Below are 27,549 nucleotides of genomic sequence, written 5' to 3' on the forward strand. Positions count from 1 at the left end.
GACAAATATGGTTTCATACGCACGACGTGCATGAGTTCGGGTAAATGCTTTTTGCGCTTAGAACACAGTGGCTTAGAACTACAATCAGTGTCGGGAACAACTTCGTAGCCCACGTCGTTCAAGCGTCGCGTGACGCTGTATGGGCCAAAGTACCGTCTTAGCAGTTTGATACTGTGCATCAAACTGCTAAGCATCAAGGCACAGATGCTTGATGCTGTTGATGATAGATGCCCACACGCGCGAGCTGTCTGGCTTCCTCGGCGCGCTGAGTGAATTCTTCGGCGTCTATATGGATGTCGTCACACTCATGCGGCAACATGTCGTCCAATGTTGTCGTGGCTTCATGACCATAGATCAGACTGAACAGTGTCATTCCAGTGGTCTATTCTCGAGCGGTATTATAGGCAAATGACACGTACGGCAATATTTGATCCCAGTTTTTATGTTCCGTGTCAACGTACATGCTGGTCATGTCTGTGAGGGTCCTGTTGAGGCGCTCCGTCAGTCGGTTTGTCTGCGGATGCTATGCAGTTGTTCTCCGGTGAGCTGTACCGCTGAGTTTGAGAACCAACTCTAAAAGCTCTGCGGTGAAGGCAGGTCCTCTGTCTTTGATCACTGCTGTTGGAGCGCCATGCCGAAGGACAATGTTTTCAATGAAGAACTGAGCGGCTTCTGCTGCTGTGCCGCGCTGCATAGCTTTCGTCTCCGCATAACGGGAGAGGTAATCAGTGGCCACAATCATCCATCTGTTCCCTGCTGTGCAAGTTGGAAAGGGACACAGGAAATTCATTCCAATTTGGGTGAACGACTTCGCTGGTGCTTCGACTGGATGTAAAAGCCCAGCTGGCTTGCTGAGCGGCGCATTGCATCTTTGGCAGTCGGTGCAAGTTCGCACATGAAGGTTAACAGCAGCAGGTAACTTTGGCCAGTAGTACTTGCAACGTAGTCGGCATAATGTTCGGGCGTAGACTAGATAACTAGAAGTTGCTTCATCATGGCACGCTTCCATACTTTCTTTTCGAAGAGAGGCAGGCACGACGAGCAAGGGCGGGTTGCCGGTTGGTGAGAAGTTTTTCTTATAGAGAACATCGTTTTGCAAGCAAAAAGATGGCAGTACTCTGGCAAATTACCACGGCACGTCTTTACGTCGTCCTTCTAAATATTCAATGAGTGGTAACAGCTCGGGGTCCCCGCGCTGCTCTCGCGCAATGGTGGCCGTGTCGACAATTCCCAAGACAGGCGCGTCGATGTTTTCCTCATCACGAGCGACAGTCTCCACTGGTGACCGTGAGAGACAGTCGGCGTCGGTGTGCCTCTTCCCAGATTTATAGATAATAGTCACGTCGAACTCTTGAAGCCCTAGGCTCCAGTGCGCGAAACGGCCAGATGGATCTTTAAGGTTGGTGAGCCAACATAATCAGTGATGATCGCTCACAACCTTGAAGGAGCGGCCGTAGAAATATAGACGAAATTTGATGACCGCCCACACCACGGCGAGACACGCCTTCTCGGTAGTCGAGTTGTTCTCCGTGCGAGAGAGAGTTCTGGTGGCATAGGCTATTACTCTTTCACAGCCGTCTTGCCACTGCACCAGAACGGCGCCCAGACCTACATTGCTGGCGTCAGTGTGTAGTGCTGTAGGGGCTTCCAGGTCGAAGTGCGCAAGCACTGGAGGTGTTTGCAGGCATTGTCGTAGTTCATTAAATGCAATTTCCTCTTGTTCACTCTAAAAGAAGGGGACGTCCTCACGTCTAAGTCGGGTCAATGGCGCCGCAATAGACGAAAAGTCCTTGGTAAATCACCGGTAATAGGCGCACAACCCTAAGAAGCGTCTCACGGCCTTTTTGTCACGTGGTGCAGGAAATTACGCTACGGCGTCTATTTTGGGTGGGTCAGGTCGAACACCCTCGTGACTGACGACGTGGCCTAGAAAGCTGAGTTCGTTTAAACCAAAATGACTTTTTTCCGGTTTTAAAGTAAGGATGGCCGAACGTATGGCTTGGAGGACGATGAATAAACGGCTGAGATGTTCCTCGAATGTTGCTGAGAATACAATAACATCGTCCAGACAGACAAAGCTTGTTTGTCACTGCAGGCCTGATAGTACGGTGTCCATGAGACGCTGAAAAGTGGCTGGTGCCGAGCACAACACAAAAGAAAGCGCCTTAAATTCATAAAGGCCATCGGGCGTCACAAAGGCCGTTTTTCACAATCTCTCTCGTCGACTTCTATCTGCCAGTAACCACTACGGAGGTCCATTGAAGAGAAATAGCGCGCATGACGCAGCCGGTCAAGTGAATCGTCTATGCGGGGTAGTGGATAGACGTCTTTCTTCGTGACTTGGTTCAACTTTCGATAATCAATACAGAAGCGCAAGCTGCCGTCTTTTTTATTGACCAAAACTACGGGAGACGCCCAAGGACTTTACGAAGGCTGTATGACGTCATCCGCGAGCATCTTCTGTACTTGCTTCTGAATCTCCTCGCGTTCTTTCGGAGCTACACGGTAGGGATTCTGCCCAGTCGTTCGCGTGTTGTCTTCAGTAAAGATGCTGTGCTTGGTCAATGGTGTCTGCTGGACCTTTGACGTATGCGAAAAGCAGTCTTCGAATTGGTGTATAAGTTCAAGCAGGCGCTTCCTATCCGAGGGTGGTAGCGTGGAGCAGATGTCCACCGACGAAGTTGTCGAGGCGGGGACAGTCGTGTCATCTGGTTGCAAAGCAAAACAATCCCCGGCTTGGTCTACATTGTCGTAGTAGGCAATCGCGGTACTCTTATGAATTTGACGGCGCTCGTTGCTTAAGTTTATGAGAAGCACTTCTGCCCGTCCACCAGTATGTGCCAAGACGCCCCTCACGATGGAAATGCCTTGCGTGAACAAAAGAGCGGCTATGTGCTCCGCTATCACCTTTTTATAGCAAGGCCACCCACTGAAAACCGACACAAGGCAGCAGGATCTCGGTGGGAGCGTCAGATCGTCGGCCATTCGCAAACGGCCGCGTGGTTCGTCGCTGCTGTTGTCGGCATATGGGTGTGTGCAAAACGTCACAATACGTTAAGAGATGTTAATAACAGCGTAATGATCTAGAAAAAAATCCATGCCCAAAATTAGCTCTTTACAGCAGTCTGGCAACAGGACGAAAGTGGCCACGAAGCCAGAATCCCCGATGCGAAGTCGAGTGGTGCACTTACCCGTAGGAGTCATAAGCTGACCACCAGCACTCCTTATGTGGGGCCCTGTCCACGGTGTCTTGACCTTTCTAAGGTGGTCGGCGAGCTCTTGTCGCATGATTGAGAAGTCGGCGCCAGTGTCGACCAGTGCTTTAACGTGATGTCCGTCAATGAGAATGCTAAGGTCAGCACGTACAACTTCATCGGCATTAGTATTCCTTGTCAGATCAATCGTCGTTGTCGTCATACCTTCTTGCGATAATAGGGGGAACTTTTCAGTGCCTCGACGATTGGCAACCTTGCCCCCCGAGGTCACAGCAGTTAGTTTTCCCGGTGCCGGCTAGGCGAACGGCCTATGGTGACGTCCGCGTAGCTCTGAGGGAGGTCATGGTGACGCGCAGGTGATGGAGATCACCAGCGACGCGGCGGAGTTGCTTGGCCAGGCAACAGTTGATCGGCATCGTGGGCATGACGGTCTTCATAGCAGAAAGAAGCGGGACGAAAAAAGTTCCCGAACCCGGAATCGCCATGACGGCAATAGGGGGCAATGTGACCTGGTTCTTCGCAGCGGACGCAAATAGGCCGACGGTCAGCCACGCACCATAGTTCAGTTCGGCGAACTGGTGGTCGTCTCATAGAATCCCGTTGCCACCAAGGTACGGCAGCGGGTCGTGGCTGGAAGGGCGTCACCACAAATGACGGTGGAGGACGACGGACAACATCAGCGTATCGCGCTGGATGTGGCTCAGGACTTGGCGCGGGTGGTGTAATGGCTTACCTCAACTCCTGACGGACGATTTCGGCAACAGATGTGACAGGTGGTTGGGTAGGGGGAACGCAGAAGACCCGAAGTTCCTCACGCAGTATTTCTCTAATCATTTGTCGCAGGGAACGTTCCCATACGGCAGTGTTTTAAGCTGCAGCAATTACTGCCGTATGGTTCGGCAGGCGGTCAAAGTGTCGGCGTCGTTGTTGCAGTGCGCGCTCGATGACAGTCGCCTCTCTTATGAATTCATCTACTGTTGTAGTTGGATTTCGTACAAGGCCCGCAAACACTGGTTCCTTAACACCCTGCATGCATAAGGTGACGCACCTTCTGCGCCTCGGGCATGTCAGGGTCAGCTCGTCGAAACAGACGGATCATACCCTCTGCGTACATGGCGGCTGTTTCATTGGGTTTTTGCACGCGGGCCCCAATGAGTTGCTGTGCGCGATTCCGTCGGTCCGAGTTCAAAAATGTAGCAAGGAGCTTTCGACGGAAATCTTCCCAAGATGGGAATGTAGCTTCGCGGTTCTCGTACCACGTGCGAGCACTATCTTCCAGTGCGAAATATGCCCGGCTAAGTTTGTGCTGTTCACTCCAGTGGTTGGATACAGCGACCCGTTGGAACTGTTCGAGCCAGTCCTCGACATCCTCGTACTCTTCCCCGCGGAAAACTTCAGGAACGCGAAAATGTTCAAGAGTCACCTGCGAGGGAAGAGTGGTCTGGGATGGCAGGACAATCGTGGATGTGGTAGGAGCTGCCATGCTGGAAAGAGGCGGAACAGGTGCGGACTCCGGACATAGGCCTAGTAGGCGCCGACTGAATCGGTGCACCGGGCTCGTGACGAGGGGCTGAGTCTCTGGACTAGGTGAACTGGTCCGAGCAAGACTGTCCTGCATCAGGTTGTAGGCTCCAGCACCTCCACCAGTGTCACGACGTCAAAACAGAGGTATTGCCGCAGAGATTGAGACAGCAAATGCAGGTCGGTTTTTTTATAGAACGCCCAAGCGAGTTTTTCTTTTTCATCCATTTCACAGTCCTTCTTGGCACATGCACGACTGCCATCGTATTTCTTGATCAAGCATGTGACAATATGATTTCTGCGGGAAGCGTTCTAACGTCATACCGCTAGTAGCTGACGGCTTCTTAATGTTCTTAAGTATAGATTCTGAAAATGCATATAAAAGATCTTTAGGGAAGCCATCAAATTCCAGCTTCTAAAACTGGTTGACAAGCTGGTCTTCGGGAGCTAGGGGAACTTTTCTGAATTATTAAAAAAATAATTTTGAAATATTTTGTTTTTATATTTTTGCCCCGCCGCGGTGGTCTAGTGGCTAAGGTACTCGGCGGCTGACCCGCAGGTCGCGGGATCAAATCCCGGCTGCGGGGGCTGCATTTCCGATGGAGGCGGAAATGTCGTAAGCCCATGTGCTCAGATTTTGGTGCACGTTAAAGAACCCCAGGTGGTCGAAATTTCCGGAGCCCTCCACTACGGCGTCTCTCATAATCATATGGTGGTTTTGGGACGTTAAACCCCACAAATCAATCATGTTTTTAATTATTTTTGAATGAGCAGACCCCGCGGCAGAAGTAAGCTCTTACTCCTGTTCGTTAAACAGTAACACAGATGACCATCATCCCGAAAGGCCATTTGAAGCTTTAGAAACCTGATAGAACAATTGCACGGAAGTTGTTAGGGAACTCAAGGGTGTCAAAAGGAGTCCCGAAGAGTTCCTCTACCTCGTGTAAAACACCGCGCAAAGAAGCAGATAAAGATACTTTAAATGCTACAAAAAATCATCAACGTATCTGTAGATACCGTATACTTGTTCACAATCAACCAATCCTTGAAGCGAATTGTTCAGGATAGCAAAAGACACTTGTATAATACAGGACCAACACCTGATCTTGTGCAAGTATCCCTCCTATTGGAGAATACTGACCCCTCAAACTTTATAAACATTGATGAGGAATACATTGTCCATAAGTTTAAAAGGACGTGAACAAGCATTCGACAATCACTCTGCAATTTAGTCGGCCTTAATTGTTGTATCAGATGACGTAAAGCCTAAAAGAATTCTCCGTGCGATATAGGCACATTATATATGATATGTCGATTGAAAAAGCAAAGCTGCCTACTAAAGTTCCCTTTTTCAGCATCTGCACGACGTTTGTCGCAGTCGACACCGTACGAGTCTTGAACGGCCAGACTTTTTAGGTGTTTCCGCAAGAATTCAATTCTTTTGATCTGCGGTCATTGCAAAGCGACACCATACACTGTAGATCTCGGGTTAATCAGCCTTGCCAACAACAATCAAAGGACGGCCAGAGATATGTGGAAGCGCTCTGTTGCTTTTCTTTGGCAATTGTGGTGGCCCCCTTGGTTTGCACGTCACTCCATTTAGAGAAGCGAAACATCACCGTAATATTCGTTGTTGGGTTCGCTGGTAATCATTCGGGTTGATGGTGCACCAAGTTTAAACTAGGCTTACGCAACAACAAAAACGAACATAAATGTGCTCATGTGCTGCAATGTCTACTGTTGTTGAGCGTTCTGGAGCCAAACAGTCAAAAAAATTTTGGAAGCCCTGGGTATTCTGAAAGAAGGTAATGGTTGCAATAATCTTTTGCCATGCAAGTGTTGCTTCGAGTTTCCTTATTTGGCTTCTTTTTATTTAACTTCTGTCCTCTTCGCTGCCCCGCTGCGGTGTATAGTGGCTAAGGTACTCGGCTGCTGACCCGCAGGTCGTGGGATCGAATCCCAGCTGCGGCGGCTGCATTTCCGATGGAGGCAGAAATGTTGTAGCTCGTGTGCTCAGATTTCGTTGCACGTTAAAGAAACCCAGGTGGTCGAAATTTCCGGAACCCTCCACTACGGCGTCTCTCATAATAGTATGGTGGTTTTGGGACGTTGAACCCCACATATCAATCAACCCTCTTCGCTGTCTTCACCTCATTCCTTTCTTCTCTGCGCATAACTGTATGCGCGTGCTCAGAATGAAGCTGCAAGCCTCAGTGAACATAAACCAGTGGCAAATTGCCTTCAAATTCCCCATCCCTAATGTTCAATGTTAACGTTTTTTTACGTACACTGTCAAGTTCATGCCGAGTTAACAAAACTTGATAATTTAGTCAGCTTATCCAACGTTCCTGTAACACTGCTTTTTACTTGTGCTCGGGAACGAGTTATTTATATGTGTCATGAGGCTGCTAAAAGTATTTCTGAATATTCTGATTTCCGTTAAGTGACTGCAACAGTCATGTCGCCTACATCGGAAGAGTGACGGGCTGTGACTTACTGTGCGTGTGCTCTGTTATCTGCTGCTTTTGTCTTCCGTTCCTCCCCATGATTCAATCTCTCCAATCATGCTACAATGTGTAGGGACCGCGAGCTGCCCTTTAAACACCAGTGATGTCAGCGTGCTTGGCAAACACACATTGCTTATACATATAATATATTTAAAAAAACACACTTCAATCCACAGCATAAGTGGCTCAAAGAGATAAAAATGCAGCATGGGCGGCTACTAATCAACTAATTAGTATGAAACAGATTCGTGGGATCTTTTTTTTCTTGTTTCTCTTAAAAGAGGCCATGAAAGGCAGGTACTTGTAGGGCGAAATTCACCACATATTCTGGTTGCTGGCTCACTTGGCTCATCACGTAATATCGGGTCAACCGTACCCATGAGATCGCTGACAATCTTCACAAGGATTCATAGACCGCGGCGTTGTGGGGCATTCTAATTGTTCGGAACAGCTTGAATTCAGTGATCCACTCGTAAACTCTCACGAGATTATTTTTTACTAGAAGGGGATTAGACTGTTGTTTTACATTCCTCCCCCTCACACACAGTAAACTTAATAGAGCTCAATCCCTTATGACGAGAATGATCTAAATGAATTCTTACCCGTCAAACATCTTTCTGAGTATGGTACGTGCGGAGATTAACCAAACATGCCCAGACGGCGGGGACTGCTGGTTAAAACACATGCTCTGGTGATGTCTTGCATTGCAGAAATGCTGTCGGGTGACCCGCTGCTATCAACGACCCCAGCCACAACGTCCACATCTTGGCTGTCCGGATTGTCCGTGAGAGGACGCAGAGGATCGGCCTCCACGTGCCAACGTCGGGCTAGCCAGGAGTTGGAGGTATAAGCACCTCATACTCTTTGCTTCTGGACCAAATAATTGTATTTTCTTTCTCTCTCTTCCCTACCATTCACGGGGTCAGCTATACCATGCCATTAAAGAGCAAACCACTTGGCAGGTGCGCCTTACTCGCGTTGTAACATTCAACCTTACAAATTTATACAGTAACACTCAAGACAGCGTGCGAATACGGCTCTGTATTCGTCACTAAAAAATAAAAAATAAAAACGAAGAAAGCAAACAAGTCGGACGGGAAAACACGGAATGCACGTCTCCATTAGGAACTGGCTGCCTAAACAGCCTGGCTGTGTTGATTGCAGCACATTAACCTGACAAATTCTTTGCGTGTCTCCCTTGGAAAGGCGGTGCACATGCCTGTTTCTCTAAGCATAAATTATATTTATCAGTTTTATTCATGCTTGAAAGAAAGCGGAACTCACTTGCGTGCCTACCAACTGGTACATTGAAAAAAAAAACAGAGGTTGCTTTTGTTGTTGTTTTTCTTACATTTGTTTTCTGACAATGGACGTTTGGCTCTGCGGGCTCTTACCGCACAGAGCACCATGCACGTCCGTTCCAATTCTTTTCGGAAGTACTTCACAGTCCTCGCGTTCCGTCGCATATGTTCACCTTTTATATCCACTTGTTTGCGCACTCACCGTGTGTATGCAGCCTGAGATGCACTTCGAGCTGAAATTCCCGTCTCTAGCCATGTGACGACTGGCCGCTCCTTATTTTCATTTTCTCTGTCTCTCTTTCTTGTTTCGCTCTGTCTCTCTCGATCACGACGAACGAGGATCACGATGCGAAGCCCCGCAGGCAGCCGCCACTCCCTTCGAAACGCCATGGCAGCGTCGGGCCGGACGCGTAAAGCGATTTGCCTAAGAGCGCTCGGCGACGCGGGAACGCGCGCAGCGAGCGGAAGTGAATGCTGCGCGGCTTTCGCGGAACCGGGATGGATGCGGGATTAGAGGCGACGACGGTGCGCTCACTGGGCACGGAGCGCCGTCGAACCGCAAGAGGAAAGAAGGGCAGGCGAGCCACCGACGATGAGGAAGGGGGCACTGCGGGCAAAGCGGATTCAACAAGAACGAAAGCAGCCAACTTCGTTGGGAGATTAGGTATACGTGCAGCGGTAGCGAGATGAAATGAATTGGAATAATTCTATCCTCCTCCAACAGAAAAGCGGAGAACCACCACTTTCTTTTTTTTTTAATCGCGATTGTCGTTCATCCCTTAAGTCTCGACTATATATAGTGGATGATAAAGGAAAGCAAGGGCGCCGTATTCGAGGAGTCTAAAAGTTCTGTATACTAAGCCGCTGAATGGGAGATCGAGTTCAAGATCTCGGAGATGACTTGTGGGACTTAGCGTGAGGTACCAAGTTTGTCGTTTCCTGGCGCCAAGGGAATGCGGGGAACGCGAGAATAGTCCTAACTGCTGTGTAGAGTCGCCTGGTCGATTCACCGCTAACTCAGAGTAAATGCTCCGGAATGTGAGTGTTAAGCTTTTGAATTGAGCGCGAATGTTGGGAATTGTATAGCGGGACCAGAACGACCGCGTCAAAAGCGGCCAAAACTCTTACGTTTGTGCATATGCGCTAGAATTGGACGTTAGTTTAGACAATCTGTAATCAAACAGCCAAGAACTCACGAAGGCAATGAAAGCATATATTTATAGATTTGTTGCATGTATTGTTGAAATATAATCAGTATGAGAGCCGCTAATGGAAACAAAAATGGCCAAAAACCATGTTGATCCTAGTCGAGTTACTTTTGTTGTGTTTCAAAGGTGTGTTATAAAATAGTGTATCACATAAAAAGTTAAAACTTATTGACTTTGTTTGGTATCGTTCATATACATAACCTAATATGCACCTGTCTATTAAAACGAGAAACTCCCCCCCCCCCCCATCTATTTTTCGTCGTATCGTTCATCGCAAACAATCATCTACCTGGAAACTCTTACGTGGATAACATTTTAGAACTCTTCAACTTAGTTTATCTTATTTTCTTCTGTCGGTGTTAAACCCGAGTTATTTACATCTTGAGTGGTGTATTCCTATCATTTGCTCATATGTTTTAAGTTGAGCTATCTTCGCTGTATACCTTTTTCCCAAGTTAAAAAAAACTATTACCAGGTAGTACCCCCTGAAGGCTTCCTCTCTTACACATTCATAATTAAGAAAAGAGAAGAAGACTGCACGCACTCACCAGTGATGATAGTCCTTCCGGAAGTTGGGCTCAGGTGACTTTGGCCAGTAAGCACATTCTGCACTTGACACCGATAAGAGCGCTGACTGTCGGCGCTGTTGACGTCTCGGACAATGAGCTCACCCGTGGGAAGCATCAGGTAACGTGTGTCAAAGCCTGCACCATGGTCACAGAATGATCTTTGGCCAAACAATGTGGGCTTGTTGTTTCAATTATACAGAGTTGGAATTAACGACTAGAAATGAGGGTTTATTCGTAGCTCACCTGAGGCTAACTAAGCAATAGACAGTTCCTCGGAACAATCATAAACTAAGGTTCAAGACATCCTACACAGTGAAGTTCACCTACCAATCACCCATATACATGTCCCCTGTGACTTACCAGACAACCAAAACAATGTGGTATAGGGATGCGTACGAGAACCCAGCACCGCAGGTAATCAAACCACATCCGAAGAGCAGTAGGAGGCCATGAAACCTGATTGGGGCCTGAGGAACAAGCGCAGCGTGATGAACGGACTCGAGAGATGGTCATGGCTCACGGCTATCTGAAATAGGCACACCACCCACCTAGATAGGGCGCACGTTGCTCTTGCTTAGATTAAATGTGTATTTTTCCCATTCCTTTAACAATTTCTGGGATAAAGGGCTTGACATATTTAGGAAAAAGGACAATTAGAGTTTGGACGACTGGTTATACCTAGCCCTTCCCGCGGTACCTCGTTAAGAGTGGGCCAGACGCATTTGCCAACCATAAAGTTATGTTTCGTTATTGTCATTTCACGGGTAGGTATGGTGAAGTCCTTTTGGAAGACGTACTGCAGTGGGCTTGCATTTCTTTATTTGCAATCTTCGTTACCCTTGTGGAAGTGGCATGCATGAAATCTGGTTGCATCACGTAACAACGTAAGATAATTAGAAGCCGACTAGATACTACTTCTGGTTAACCTCGCCTTCATCATCTTTTTTTAGATTATTTCTCTTTGGTGCTAGCACTATTCCTAGCAAACAATAAAGTAATATACTAAAGTCACCATGACCAGTAGGGAACCTCCAGGTTGAACGTACATTTATCAAATGAAACAATGTATTCGCATATATTAATCGATAAAACAAGCTGCCACATAAAATAGACACACACACACTAAACACCAACCATTTCAACCTTTAGTTAGATTCAGTTTTAAGAAGCTTTGTCGAAGAAATGCTTGTAAGGGCGGATTTTATGAAGGGGGCATACGGTGGCGGGTTAGTTGCTTTTTCTTGCATTGGTTTCAGTTTCTATATCTTTTGTCGTTTTGATTGCAGCTTCAAACTATATGTCATTTTAAAATGAAGGGGGGCAGGTAGCAAACAGAAAACTAGTAGTCAGGGAGGTTAACCAGAAAGACATTCGGTGGGTGTCTACACTGAGGGATTAAGAAAATAAGACAAAAGGGCGAGAAATAGAGGGTAGAGAAGAGAAGAAAGAAAAAAAATTACGGCATATTTACGGGGTGAATGATGATGAATGGGCGAAGCTCCGGAGGGATTCATCGGTAAACTGTGAATCTTCCGTGTAATTCGCCCAGTCGATCATCATGTAAAGGCGTGAGATACGCTGTGTGTGTATATACACAAATAAACTTTTATTTGTTCTTAGACGATAGATGGCTTGCGATGTCACTTGCCTCGCGCGCTCGCACATCGGGATTCTGTCTGCGAGCGCGCGCTGCTGCCACCTTGCGCTCTCTCCGCTGTGCAGCCTTATCCATCCGGCGACTCCGAGCGCGCGCCAACAGCGAACGGATTTTATTACAACGCTCCCCCTAGCGTACGTCGCCGCACTAAATCGAACGATTGCCTTCAACCAATGAGACGCGCCATATGTGACATCATTCCTATTTTATAAGATCTCGCGTCTTTCATCAACTACAAGAACCGCTTTCTAGTTTATAACATCTTGCATCTTTTCATCATCAGCTACAAGTACCACCATCTAGTAAACTCTACAAGAACTAAACGAGAGGTGGCTACATACAGGAGACGGTACCGCCATCTAGTGAACACTGCAAGAACTAAACTAGAGGTGGCTACATACAGGGGACGGTACCGCGATCTAGTGAACACTGCAAGAACTAAACTAGAGGTGGCTACATACAGGCTACAGGGGACGCACAGCCCATGCCCTAAGAAGCTTCGCCCCTAAAACATTCGGCAGATCCCACGTACCAGGGGAATTAATGTTATGCGAAGATAGCGGAGGGAAGCTGACTGTGGCGTATGTACTTTTTTTTGTGAGGGAAATATTACAAATTGAAGAGAAAGACTTGTGCAAAAGTTGAGCGTACAATATACATATGTTCGACATTTGCATATGTATAATGTAAGCAGTTATTCACGAATGCGTAACAATGCAAAGCGATACATTGATACTAAATACATCACAAGTTGTAAGCCAATATGTAGCACTTGCACTTTCGAGGATAGTAGCGCCGGAAAGTACTATGTTGATCAACTTAAGCGAATGGAACCTAAATAGAATTGACGCTAACCTGACGTGACGCCTGTATCACATGGGGTACGTATATAACATCTGTTAAATTATGCAGCCAGCACTAGAACCTCAACTGACGTTTCCCCGACATTATGCTTGCGTAAAATATATTTGCGCGACCTGGTCCAGTTTTGCGGTAGAATACTTGATTGGCATCCAGAATGCTAGGGTTCAATTCCTGATAGGACCATAATATTTGTTCCCTGCATTCGTCGGGCTAACGCTGCCGATGTCAGTTTTTGTTAATACCCCCGCATTTAAACTATTAGTGTAGTCTGAAACCTGTGGCACATACTCGCATACCGCAACCTGTGGCACATGGGTGTGTTCCGTACAAGTCTGAACGAAAGTCTTCAATGATGTTCGCAGCAAGATTTTCACATTATTCATTGCGTGACCAGCCAATAGATAGATAGATAGATAGATAGATAGATAGATAGATAGATAGATAGATAGATAGATAGATAGATAGATAGATAGATAGATAGATAAATGTCTCCAGCATGCTAAGAAATTCTTAGTATATTAAAAATTATAAAGGCAGTGCATTGACTACCACATGTCAGGGGCATTTGCCACCCGTCGTCTTCAAAAAGCACGAGAGCACTTTTATTGCCTTGTCGAGAGATAGGTAAGGTGCGGTAGAAGCACCTGCATACAAAGTGGCTGATCATCCAGTCGCCACAATGCGCTGGAAAGTACTTGTCTCTCCAAGGCAAAATGATAAGAGTGACACAGCTAGTGTACGATGTCTTTGCCGCTGCTGTAAACACGACATAGTGCCCTGTAAGTCACTCGAATCAAGGTTTCATATCCTTTCGTAAAAGCAACTCCGAACTGAAGGCGATACAGGTTTGAAACTTCGCATCGATGAAGGCCGGATGGAGGTCGGAGTTGCTGTTAATGAATGGTTCAGTTGATCAATCCCTTGGGCCTTACATTTGGCAAGATTCACTCCATCAGTGCGAGACTGCGGGTCAGTTGACGAATCTGGCTTGCAGCTTCTGTTTTTGAAGGCAAAATTGGAATGATGTTTACTTCCTGATGTGATGCAGGAGCATCATTACCTGCAGAGTCACTTCCACTCGTACCCCAATGTTCAGGTGTAAACAATGAAAGTCGATGTTGTGGTCTTTGTATAAAGTAAGGGTGGTCAAGTTTTATGGCTTCATACGTCAACTGTTCAAGGCATCCACCCCGGAGAACTCACTGTAGGTACTGTACCACCAGTTTTGAGTGAAAAAACACAGCGCCTATTCACTTCGTATTCCTTAGAATTGATAAATTCTAGTGCACTTCACAGAGCCGGGAGTTCTACCACTGCGATCTTATCGTAGTTAAAGTTTCAAGAAACAGAGTTACTGCTTGTCATGGTATAACCACCACTCAACCAGAACCGGATGACGTAGTCGAGCCATCCTTTAAAAAAATGATCGTGGTTATTTTTGTTTTTGTACAGAAGGAGCCGGCTGAAGTGTCCATCTGAAATGAAGCTTACGTAAAATAATGAAACATTGGCCAACAGCTTATGTGATGCTAGACGAAAATAAATTGGTGTATCTGCCAAAGAATAACCGCGAACTGATATCTCTGCATTTCTATGCATGAGCTGGTATCTTGGTACTACGTGTACTGAACGAGCTAGCTCATAATGAAACCTTATATAAGCTTTGGCTAACTAACCCTAACAGTCCACACAGAGAGTTTCAATTTCGAAAATCAAAGCACCAACATAAAAGCTTCTCGTACGACTGCGCTGTACTTGACAAAAATAGCTTCGGCAGTGATAAATATATCACCGTCAAGACACTAGATTGGGGCGACAATGCTGACGCGGTTCTATATATACAGAGACAAAAACCCTTCAAATAATGGACAAACTCGCAATCTCGACAAGCTGCGCAAAGCGGGCTTCAGAAGCAACCATTTTCCATATACTAGAAATACACTATTTTACTACAGGGAAGCTCCGAATGCGACGCGAATCCAGCATAACTGCAGTCGTCCAGAGATAATTCGACGGCGATGCGGAGCTCTTTGAGCGCACGGAAACACCATACTGCTCTCGTATCGATCATCGTGAAAAAAAAAAAAGCGGGAAACGGCAAGCAGCGGCACCGATCTGCCTCGCGTCTGCACTGCTTGTATCGTATACGGCGCCTCCGCTTCGGTCTCGTCGAGCGCGAGGCACTTTTTCTGCAATCAGGATGCGAAGAAAACCCGCGCACACCGAGCGGGACTCACGCAGATTGCGGGTTCTTGCGGCCCGCATCTCTCGCAGCGGACATCGACTCGGCTCGCGGTGCAGGACGGCTCCCGAGAAGCGCGAACGAGGCCTGTTTTCTATCGGTGCAGTGACAACCGCCGCCGCTTCCTGACGAGAGGCAGTCTCTAGATCTGTTTTCAATGCACGCAAGAAAGCAAGCCGCTTCATTTTTTTTTCTCTATTTACTGCGTTTGAGATCGCAGCACATCAGGCTAAAACAGAAGCACCGCTTTCGATATTTTTTAACGGAAACAACGCCGAGCGAACATTTTTGCCGGAGCTTAAAAGTGAGCTAAATAAAAAGGTATTCGACAATTTTCTATGCTCGCGAAACCCTAAGCAGAAATCAATGATGTTCTTTTGTTCAATTTTCATTTCGCCATCTATCTACAGAAAGAAAGAGAAAGAGCACAGTGTATGGACTCGTAGTTAATCAGTTAGATTGTGAACAAAATGTTATGTAATCTTCTTTCACGATCATGACTGGTACAAAGAACAGTGTTCACGGGCAAATGTCGGGGAGGCCAGGAACATGCTCAAGGACTCTCATTACTGATAAATAGCAATATAGTGTACCCTTCCTCTCTTTCTGATTTGTAACAAGGTAGATAATGCGAAAATTACAATGCTGGTTAAATTCTGTGAGACGTTGTGGTGTGTCTAAGAGGGACAATATGAGAGTTTTCTTTGATAGGAATTCAAAATAGAATTTATGATAGCCACTTCAAATGGTAGTGAACCAATTACGATGGCACCGAAAAAAAAATAAACTCTTTACCTACAAGAACACACTTCAAGTTTTCTCATATTTTAGAACAAGTCAATAAAGAAGTGAGGTAATGAGCAAAACAGCGTAGCAAGGAAGAAATGGTTGAAAGTAATAAGAGAATAGGAGACAAACTATTTGAAAGACAATAGTTTTCCAGCCGACATCACCCTTCAAATGCACGTGCATGGCGAGAAAATATCGATCATGGTTCTACTGGCATAAATAGATAGCTAGGTCGTGGTTCAGAATGAAGCACTCGTATGTTTTATCCCCTCGTTCGTCAACAGTGTTGAGCCGCATGGGAGAAGAAGTGAGCTCTTTGGGAACTATTTCTGATTTCAATTGGTAACAACACTTCATGAGAGACAAAGCCGTGCTCATTAGGTCCTATTACCCAAATGCACGAAGAAGCATTAAAATAAGTGCAGCCAAGCTCAGCCGTTTGCTATGTTAATCTTTCACGTATGCCGTGGTAGTGGGGAGACGATGGTGCCCTATAAATTCAAATAAGTTTTTTTTATTAATTTTATCTTTGGAGTCTTTCGAGAAGACGTCGAGTGGTTGGTTTGCGATTCTACAAAATACCTCAATTATTAAACAAAACTCACAAGCGAAATTCGGCAATGAGAAGCAGCTTTTTCCTCATTACATACGGCAATACTGTGGAATAAAAATGGTATACAGTGGTAGAAAAAGGGGATGTGTCGCTAGATGCAAAGTGTGTGCTAGTAAACATACTGCAGCAAGTAGGAGTCGTTGTGTAAACGTAGGCCACAGCGTAATTGCTGATTTATCACCTGTTCAGCCACTCCTGTGAAATTAGGTCTTCTTTGAATTAGAGGTGCCGTTTTTAATTCATTGATGAGGTCGTAATCAAAACGGGACGGATGGCTCTTAGCGTGTCTTCAAACTGCTATAGTATGCGTCTTTCTGTTTCCGTTTTTTCTTTCACTTATATTTTAAGTAGGTGAGCAAACGTGCAATGTTCTGTCCTTTTTCGCGACTATTTCTGGGCAAACATAAGAATAATTCATGCTACTAGTGACGCCTACAGCACTCTTCATATTAAAAATATATCTTATGTTTAGCGTGAACACGTTTACAGTCCACGTGATCGCAATTGTAAGCTTCGCTAGAAATAAGTAGGCATAAAATTCAAAAGTCCTTAAGTACCACAACGCACAGCTTCATTCGTTCATTAAATCTCACAATCTAGAACATTTTGAAAGCTAGAAAGACACAGGAGAGACTAAAAGAACCGGAATGCGTGTATGTTGAATGAAATTGCACGAAGGTTTCCGCGTAAGCACTACAGAAAAGGTCTACGGTCCGATCGCTATACAAAGAGAAGCGAAAATTCATGATAAGTAAAAGCGTACTAGTTTAATATATGAGAGCATACTAATATACGACGTGTAAGGAAGTCTGACAATTTTTCTTTATTCCATGGACAATAACAGTGACACAATCAACGCACGCCTGCTCCAATCCAGCGCTGATGTCCACTCTAAAGAAATGACAAGACCGACGCCAGCCGTCACTCTAAACGAATCTTTCAGCGTTCACCGCACCACCCACGTTAGCGCCATTAAGCCGGTGACTATAGTGCCTATAGAGTGTAATAAGTATATTCTAGGCACTATACCGTAACGCCACCCTTGCGCACCACTGCTGCTTTGCATTAAATGAAGGTTCCGTTTGAAAAGATGTTAATTTTTCTCAGAGCAGCTATCATCAGAAATTCGTGTCAGAAGTCACCAGTCGCTGGCCGGTATAACTTAGTTCGAATTCTGTCGTAATGATTTATCTATAGAATTTATCTATATAGTCGCATAACAATACATTCACTTGAAAAGAAAAAAAAACGAAGAAAGCACTGAAAAAAGAAACAAACTGAACTTTAATAAAGAATGCATTCCGTTAAACTTTTCTAGATTAATAAGAATAAGTTAGGAAACATTTGATATGGAAAAGTTTACTATTGTTCACTTCTGTGTTTGGCAGTCCATGCGACGAATCAAAAGATTTTTCATACTTAAGTTGTTCAATATGAAGTCTGTATTCGGTATTCGTTATTGCCTCAGTGTGCTGAGCTGGGCTGGCTTTCGTAGACACTTTTATACGCATGTCGATCTGAATCTGCTACGTTTTGTTTAAAGAAAATATAAAGGTTTGATTAGATCGCAATTGGTTTAACTCAATGTAACACCTCTTCCTTAAATATACTGCTGGAAGAGAACTTCACTGCTGTTTTGTCATTAGAAAAAGTTCACTTTCTATAGTAGGTCACACTTTTTTCGCAACATCAGTACATAAGTACAGTATTACAGTAATGGGATGCCAGCGTTCGCATTTTGAAAAGTTTACTGAAATATGTATATGTGCAAACAGATCAATCCCAGTGCGTCGTAAGAATGTCAGTGAAAATTATTCATTCAGCAGGCATGGCTGCTTCCCGTCAAACACAATGACACAAGAAAAAACAACAACAAAAAATTACCCTAAAGAAGGATGAATTTGCATCGCGCTTCTGCGAATATGTCGTACTAGCTAGAGAAAAGTGTACTCGTAATAAAAAACAAGAACTCTCAGATGACACCTCGTCTAGAATAAAAAGGGAAGCAACTGCGCAGCAAAAAAAGACAACAAGAGGTGTTTTGCTGTCTGGCGGCATCCAACAGGAGCTCAGTATGCTGCGCGTGCACAAACATGCACTGCTCTGATGTATGGCTGTCGCCGAGACCACTGTCATGCATCTCCTTTCGGTGACGTGTGCAGCCAAGCCTGGTAGGAACCGTGCTGCTATTCTTTGCCCTTCATTCTTATGCGACTATGTTATGACATTTTGCGCATTTTCCTGCTCACTTTCTTGAACTCTTCTCGGGCGCTTTTCTACTCCTTCGATGTCGCGTCCACAACCTTCTCGCTGCTCCGAGCTCCGAGTCGACGACGAAAAACGTGCTAGAAAGAGCTGTCTTCTGTCGAGCCGAAGCCCGTCAGGCTATGAGGGGCTGCCGGGAGATGGGCAGCCATCCGCTGCGTTATCGGCCTAAGCCTCGCTTTCCTGGACGCCTTGATCGATGACCCCCGAACACCAAAGGAAGCCTTCGCTCCTCAGGGCCTCACAGCGGCCAGCAACAACATCAGTACTACTCACCCTCTAACCCCCTCCCAGCTTCTTTCTCTAGCCCCTCCTCGGGAAAAGGTGGCCCCGGGCTTAGAGCCCTAGTAAGAACCACGCTCTACCGCGTTCATCTCTCCTTGGTGCTAGAGCCTGGAGGCTCGCTTGATCCCCTTTCTAGGAAAGGGCGTGGGCCCGGAGGGATTCGCGTACAGCCCGCTCGCCCGCCGGAATGGGTCTGGTGGAGTTTTGCACTGAGGACACCGCCGACCACTAAGGAGAGGCGCGTGGCCGTGGCACCACTTTAGTGAAGACACAAGGAGGCGTGTGGGCCGCAGTGACCACCCCCTCACCCTACGTCGATGTACACTCCACTGCACCAGCACAAAGCCGTTGAGCTGGCCAAAATAAGAGATTATCTCGTTTACTTCGGTAGGTGGAGAAACAGAACTTTCATTCTCGTACTAGTGTGGAGAGGTGAGCTCCGGGAAAGCCCTTTTCTACGCGGCTCTACACTGATCTTCTGAAACGAGAGAACCTGTGTTGACAGTTAAGAACAAGAAGGACGCAAGAGTAGTGGAGATGGAGGGAGAGAGATTAAGCTTAATCGCAAACAACCTTTCCCTCATGCAGTCGATGCTGTGCTCTCCCGGCATGTGATAACGCCCACTCCTATTAGATAACAGAACTGGCATAACGTCAGGAAGAATCTCAGTAGATATTAAATGTGCTGCTCAGTTAAGAAAAAAAAAAGAACTATTTCCCGTATCGCCCTTCAACAACTCCTGTCTGAAGAAAGAGCGTTCCATGTAAGATTGCAGATACTGTTGAAGACTCGTTTAGACTTAACCAACGGCTATTAGAGTAACCTATTTGTGGATAATCATCACGTTTTATAATAGCTGTCACCAATCAACCGCGCTCAAAAGCTAAACGTGTACGAACGATTACTGACACTTGTCTTTTGGCCTCACTTGCGTCCACTTCAGACCACAAAACCCGCTCTAGTGTGGCCATTTATTCTCATTGCAATCAGCACAGTCACAGTGTTATTGCCACCACAAAATGTTTATTTTGTACAATGAATGACATAACCATGCTAAATAATTGCACCTGCCTTGCTAGTGACCTCCAAATACCACCTGCGTTCAACCAATTATTTGTTCTTGTCGATGACCTCCCGCTTCTTTGGCACAACTTAGGGAAAGAGTGGCTAACCTCTCTTTCCTTCCTCCTTCCGTCTTCCTCCTCCTTACTAGGGAAGGAGCCCACTCCATATTTATATTCCCTACACATTAAAAGGCCAACATCATCTTCTTCTAATACTGCTTATATGAACTATAATTACCATTACTTACCATTACTCCACTACCGTACTATGTGTACGGCGTCTGTTTCTTTTTCAGATTCACTCTCCATATTTATCAACTATATCTTACTTCTAGAGAGTGAACTAATGGGTCCGGTTACACTAGTTGAAAAAGGTTTTAGGCTGTCATCTATAATTGCAGATCTTCATGACCCCACTATCACTAAGCATTAAACGCCTTCAACAACTAGTGGATATTGGTAAATGTTGTCTTATGCTAACTCTGAATGATACCGGTCAGCGCCAATCATTTTTCGCTTGCCGAGACATTAAAATTCAATGGTCTCCTGCACAGAAACATTTATATCTATCCTAATTATTTTTTCAACCAAATTCCGTAGGTAAAGGCTTTGAAAGTTGGTATTTTCTAAACGTGTCGTAACAAAGACAGAGATGAATCTGGTTTTAATGATTAAGAGAAACCAGAAGAGAACATTGCCCCTAAAATTTTCATGTAGAGCAAAGAAAGCTTTTTCTGCAAAATGGCTGTCAGCGTTGTCACTAAATAGGAGTTTGCCATAGTGCAGTGCAGCATAATAAAAAAGAGCGAGGAGTAGCTACAGTGAAAAAGAAAGAGAAGAGTTTGGCCAAATGAATAGTCAGCAAAAAAAATTATTTTTTGTTTACTTTTTCTCAGTCACTTTCCTAAATTGGTCTAACATTAGCTAGTGGGCAGCAGTGCCAAGGAAGCGATGAAACAAAGAAGACGAAATTGAATGCCCCCCTCTGCTGCGCCAGACGCACCCTGTCTTTAAGCTGCAGGAGAACGCCACAAGTGTGGTGAAGCCCTAGGCGTGCGTCTGTGGGTACCAAATAATTTTAGTTTGCCCGCATCGAGCTGATGAAAGCAAGAACTCAATATATGTGCGTGGTTGCGTATTGCCTTCCGTACATGTAGCATGTAGAGGGAAAAAAAAGAGTGAATTTTTCGCTCTAACACGGAACCGTGCTGTAAGTTAATGCGACTGAAAATATAAGTTATCGAGTCTCATTTTGTGTACTGTACTAAGCTTACATAGCGGTCTTTAGTCCAAGAGTCTTTGGAGCACGTGTTTGTTGAGCAAGTCATCTTGGGAGGGTGAGGTACAAACGAAAGGGTTCTCGCATCATAAATAGCTTTGAAACAATAATGCGAATGAATGAATGTGACCTTCATTTCTTTTAAAAAAACTACACTTGGCCACTGCAGGAGATTAGCTGCAGGACATGCGTGAGAAAGATGGAAGGCCAGGAGCAGCTTCATGTGACACCTTCGCACAGGCCAGGTGACCTTTCGTACACCACTCAAAGCAGACCACTTTTAACTACCATATATCGCGTGAGCTTTCGGTGATTCATGGTCTCACTTTATGAAATTCTGTTGAGTGGTCATGTCGGCGTGCAGCAGGTCTTGAATGTGCCGTATGCGTTTTCAGAACGCTTTGCATGTCCAAAGGAGATCTTATAAAATATGATTGGTACAGCGTCTAAAGTGTGTGTATCGCGTAGAGGTATCGTCAATCAATAAACGTTTAGCTTGCTGCCATTACTCTAGTATGCGTGATGTGTAGGCAAAGTTAGCCAAAACATTGTTCCGCAAATTTCTTGTTAACGACTAAACTCACGTTTGCAATTAGGCGTAAACGCTGGTGCAGCGTCTAACAGTACATCTTTGTCTTATTTTACTTTAGTGCGAACGTGCTATTCAGGTGGGTGCTATAGGATGCGCTATCACGTGAATTATCAGCTGCAACGCCCAACTTGTCACAGAGATGGTGACCTTGAGGAAAATGGAAGACGTACAGGTGATATGCCTTAGCATCTTCTAACAATGCATTGCTATAGATTATTTTACAATACATAGTCACACACACACACACACACATACATATATATATATATATATATATATATATATATATATATATATATATATATATATATATATATATATATATATATATATATATTGTGGTGTTTATTAGCCGGCACACAGCGAGTATACACAATGGCGACAGTAACGGCCAAGCACGGACTCTCCGCGCGAAAAGCACTTGAGAGTTCGACCCATTTCAGTGTTCGGCGGCTTCTCTACAATTACCCCGGGGTCAAAGAGGGAGCCGCACCTAACAGCTTGTCACTACGAGCGGGTCATAGTGAGCCTTGAGGCGCTCCCCGTTGACTATGTCGCGCCCACGGCGGCGCATGTCCGAAGATTGTTCAATTGGCTCGATAAGATAGTATACCGGAGATGTGCGCTCGATCACACGTTAGGGACCTTCACATTTCGGGAGTAGTTTTGAAGAAAGACCAGCTACAGAGGTCGGGAGTGAGAGCCATACAAGGCAACCAGGAAGGAACGTTGGCTCAAAAGTGGCGGAGCCATCACGAATACTCTTCTGCCGCTCTTGCTGATGCGTCGAAAATGTCTTGGCAAGCTCGCGACACTCTTCAGCAAGCCTGGCTGTGTCGGAAATAGGTGTACACTCACATGGATCCGGCGTGTACGGGAGTATAGTGTCGATGGTGTGTGGCGGGTGGCTTCCGTAGAGCAAGAAGAAAGGTGAAAAATCGGTCGTGCTCTGAGGGGCGGTGTTGTAGACGTAGGTGACGAAGGGCAGTATAATAACCCAATTCGTGTGGTTGGTGGCGACGTACATCGACAGCATGTCGCCGAGGGTGCGGTTAAAGCGTTCGGTCAGACCATTCGTCTGCGGGTTGTAAGCAGTAGTTTTGCGGTGGACAGAATGACAATCAGTGAGAACGGCGTCGACGACTTCTGACAAGACACGGCCTCGATCGCTGAAAAGCTCCTGGGGTAGACCGTGGCGCAGTATGAATCGATGCAGAAGAAAGGACGCAACATCATGCACAGTAGCCGCAGGGAGAGCGGCGGTTTCGGCGTATCGCAATAAATGATCTATGGCGACAATGGCCCAGCGGTTGCCAGTGGACGTCAGAGGGAGTGGTCCATACAAATTGATACCTATGCACCCAAACGGACGTTCAGGGCAAGGTAACGGTTGCAGACCGGCTGGTGACATGTGTGCGGACGGTTTGCGGCGTTGGCAAGCGAGACAGGAGCGAACGAACTGCTGGACGTAGTGGTACATCCCGCGCCAGAAGTAGCGTTGTCTAATGCGATGATAGGTTTTGAATACCCCAGAGTGCGCGCACGGTAGATCAGAATAGAAGGATTCACATATCTCCGACCGCAGACTGCGGGGTATCACGAGTAGCCACTGCCGGCCATCGGCGTCGTAATTGATTTGGTGTAGGAGGCCGTCACGAATGGCAAAATGGTGAGCTTGACGACGCAAGGCACGTGTGGATGGCGTTGCGGACGGATCAGAGAGCAAGTCGATCAGTTGGGCGATCCAATTATCCTTTCGCTGTTCGGTAGCGATGATGTCAACATCAATGGCAGAAACAGCAACCGAGGATAGTGAGCAGAGCACGTCAGCTTCAGGCAGAAGAGAGCGCGAGAGGGCGTCGGCGTCAGCATGCTGGCGTCCGTTGCGGAAGAGCACGCGGATGTCGTAGTCTTTTAAGCGAAGAGCCCAATGGGCGAGGCGGCCTGAGGGATCCTTCAATGATGACAGCCAGCATAGTGCATGACGGTCGGTGACGACATCGAATGGGCGACCATACAAATAAGGTCGAAACTTTGTAAGGGCCCAGACGATCGCCAGGCACTCTTTTTCCGTGACGGTGTAGTTTGTCTCGGCTCTCGTGAGCGTACAGATTGCATATGCCACGACATAATCAAAGAACCCGGGTTCGCGCTGCGCCAGGACAGCGCCGAAGCCTACACCACTGGCATCCGTGTGCACCTCCGTTGAGGTCATAGGATCGTAGTGGCGGAGAATGAGAGGAGACGTCAACAAATGGCGGAGCTTCAAGAACGCGTTGTCGCACTCTGACGACAACGCATTGAGGGACCCGTTACTTCCAGGGAGTTTCGTCAGCGGTGATATAATCATGGCAAAGTTTCGTATGAAGCGTCGGAAGTATGAGCACAGGCCCACGAAACTACTCAGTTCTTTGACGGACGCAGGTTTTGGAAATTCGGCCACGGCCCGAAGCTTGGCTGGGTCAGGAAGAATGCCATCCTTGGACACGACGTACCCTAGGATGGTGAGTTGGCGGGCAGCAAAGCGGCACTTTTTCAGATTTAGTTGCAAGCCGGCATTGCTAACACGTGCGAAAACTTCTTTTAGACGTTGGAGATGTGTGGAGAAATCTGGAGCGAAGACAACAACGTCATCGAGGTAACACAAGCACGTGTGTCATTTCAAGTTGTGCAGAAGGGTGTACATCATGCGCTCAAATGTCGCAGGTGCATTACACAGACCAAACGGCATGACGTTGGATTCGTACAAGCCGTCGGGTGTGATGAAGGCAATCTGTGGTCGAGCGTCATCAGCCAGGGGTACTTGTCAGTACCCCGAGCGCAGATCGACAGAAGAAAAAAATTAGGCTCCGTGAAGGCTGTCAATTGCGTCGTCTATGCGCGGCAGTGGGTAGACATCCTAGCGAGTGATCTTATTGAGCTGTCTGTAGTCCACACAGAACCGCACAGAACCATCTTTCTTCGCAACAAGAACAACAGGAGATGCCCATGGACTGTCCGATGGCCGAATGACGTCGCGTCGGAGCATATCGTCAACCTGCTCGTTAATTTTCCGGCGTTCAGCAGGCGACACGCGGTATGAACGTTGCCGTAATGGTGGATGGGCACCAGTGTCGATACGATGCGTAACAGTGGACGCGCGACCGAGAGAACTTCGCCCGACATCGAAAGAAGACCGGTATTCTCGCAACAGGTCTAGAAGCTGCGAACGCTGTACTGACGTAAGGTTGCCATCAATGTATGGGCCAAATACATCAGGAGATGATGGGTCAGAAGTACAAACAGCACTGATGGTACGCGAATCGGGACAACGCGAGTCTTCGGGTACGTCCAGGACTTGTGCGTCGTCGACTGGTTCCACTCTGCCGAGACATTCCCCTCGAACCAAGGTAACAGTGTACGGGGATGGGTTGGTCACGAAAATAACGGCGTTGCCCTGGGTGATTTGTATGGTCGCAAAAGGTACTAGGAACCCTTTCCTTATGGAAGCACGCTCAGATGGCGAAACGAGTGCAGTTGTCTCGGAGAGACCGGTGCTGTAGACCGATACACCCATCGTCGAGCTTGGAGGCACTATAGTATTGTCTCTCACGAGAATCTTGCTCAGTGTCGAGGGACCGTCTTCTGGCGTCAAATGCGAGAAGGGCGAGAGTTCAATTTCAGCGGCGGCCTAATGAATGACGGCGTCATTGCAGGAGAGAAAATCCCATCCCAGGATGACGTCATGAGAGCATGCAGGAATGATAATGAATTGGGCGACATACAGAACGTCCTGAACGACAACGCGAGCTGTGCAGCCTGCTGTAGGATGAATACGATGTAAGCTAGCGGTACGTAGGGACAACCCAGAAATCGGCGTCGTCACTTTTCGAAGCAAGCGGCAAAGGTTCTCGCTCATAACTGATACCGCAGCTCCAATGTCAATAAGAGCAGATGCATGAACACCGTCCACAAGCACGTCAATTACATTAGATGGGCGGCTCTGAGGGCTTTCACAATGCGATAGCGTCGTAGTCCTTGCCTCTGGGACTGCGACAACTAGTTTTCCCGCTCATGAGCAGCCGAACTTGGCCGCATGGGGGACAGAGACCGACGTCGTGGAGACGGCGACCTTCGAGCAGACGAACCTGGGCGAGACGACAGTGGCACAGACGGCAGTTCGTCGTTATACGAACGGCTAAGGTGGCCAGCAACAGGAGAAGAAATGGGAGCCGGCTGTAGTCGAGAGCAATAACGGGGTACGTGACCGGCGTAACCGCAAGCAAAGCAGATGGGCCTGTTGTCGGGTGTGTGCCATAGGTTTGCCGGGGTAGGTCTCGCCCGGAACGGTGACTGGAAAGGCTGCATGGTGGGCTGAAAATGAGGCTGAGGGGTTGCGCCAACATACGCAGCCGGCATACCCGCTGCAAAGGACGGACGTCGTGCAGCAGCTTCGGCTAAGTCAGTGGTGCAGGCACTTCAACGACTGGAGGCGGCCTGGCGACCACTTGGGCGTAACTTGGGGGCGCAAGGGCCGGAAGTTGTTGTGGATGGTACGCAGGCATGACCTCCGCTATTTCCTGCTCAATCGCTCGGCGGATGGGTGGAAGAATGGTAGTTGCCGATTGTTGAACAGCCGGTGGGTGGGCAAAGGGAAGGAGAGAAAACTAGCGAGCGATTTCCTCACGTATGAAGGACTTGAGGTCTGCCAGCAGGGCCACCTGATCACATCTCGCCTCCTAGCCAACAAGCCCTGCATCTCGTGGTGTGGAGCAACGGGTCATCGAACGCTGCCGGTGGAGCTCATCGTAGCTCTGGCACAGCGTGATGACCTCAGCTACTGTGGCGGGGTTTTTGGCAAGCAGCATCGTGAAGGCATCATCGTCAATGCCCTTCATGACGTTCCGGATCTTGTCTGATTCGGACATGCTGTCGTTGGATTTTTTGCACAGGTCCAGGACATCTTCAATGTAACTGTGAATGATTCACCGGCCTGCTGAGCGCGTTCGCGTAAGCGCTACTCGGCTTGCAGCTTACGAACGCCAGGGCGGCCAAAAACGCCGGTGATAGCGGTCTTGAAATCGTACCACGTTGTGAATTCGGACGCGTGGTTGGTGTACCACAAGCTTGAAACGCCTGCAAGGAAGAACACCAAGTTTGTCAACTTGCCGTCCTCGTCTCACATGTTGGGGACGCTGACGCGCTCGTAAATGGCAAGCCAGTCCTCCACGTAAGTGCCATCGGCGCCCGTGAAGATGGGTCCATGGATCACGGATACTGGGGACACCGGGACAAGGGGGTGGCTTGGGAGGAGGCGTTTGCTGAGAGGCGTCGTGGGACATGGTAGATTGCAGGGTACGTGAGCGTAGTTCCAAGGGCATCGAAGGGGATCGTAGCACTCTCCACCAATTTGTTATGGCGTTTAATAGCCGGCACACAGCGAGTATACACAATGGCGACAGTAACGGCCAAGCACGGACTCTCCGCGCGAGCGGCGTTCTTTTTGGGTAGACCCACTAGAAAGCACTTGAGAGTTCGACCCATTTCAGTGTTCAGCGGCTTCTCTACAGTATATATATATATATATATATATATATA

General features: G+C 47.1%; 1 protein-coding gene across 1 annotated transcript in view; it reads right to left on the minus strand.

The window, feature by feature from the left end:
• The window catches only part of LOC142774850 (cell adhesion molecule Dscam1-like), a 331,807-nt gene that overhangs the window by 74,367 nt on the left and 229,891 nt on the right, over nucleotides 1–27,549 (minus strand). Inside the window, exon 5 of the mRNA XM_075875992.1 lies at nucleotides 10,301–10,456. Coding sequence (XP_075732107.1) covers nucleotides 10,301–10,456 — 156 coding nt within the window. The remainder of the gene's footprint in view (nucleotides 1–10,300; nucleotides 10,457–27,549) is intronic.

This window comes from Rhipicephalus microplus, chromosome 2 (genome assembly GCF_043290135.1).
Source record: "Rhipicephalus microplus isolate Deutch F79 chromosome 2, USDA_Rmic, whole genome shotgun sequence".
Taxonomy (NCBI): domain Eukaryota; kingdom Metazoa; phylum Arthropoda; class Arachnida; order Ixodida; family Ixodidae; genus Rhipicephalus; species Rhipicephalus microplus.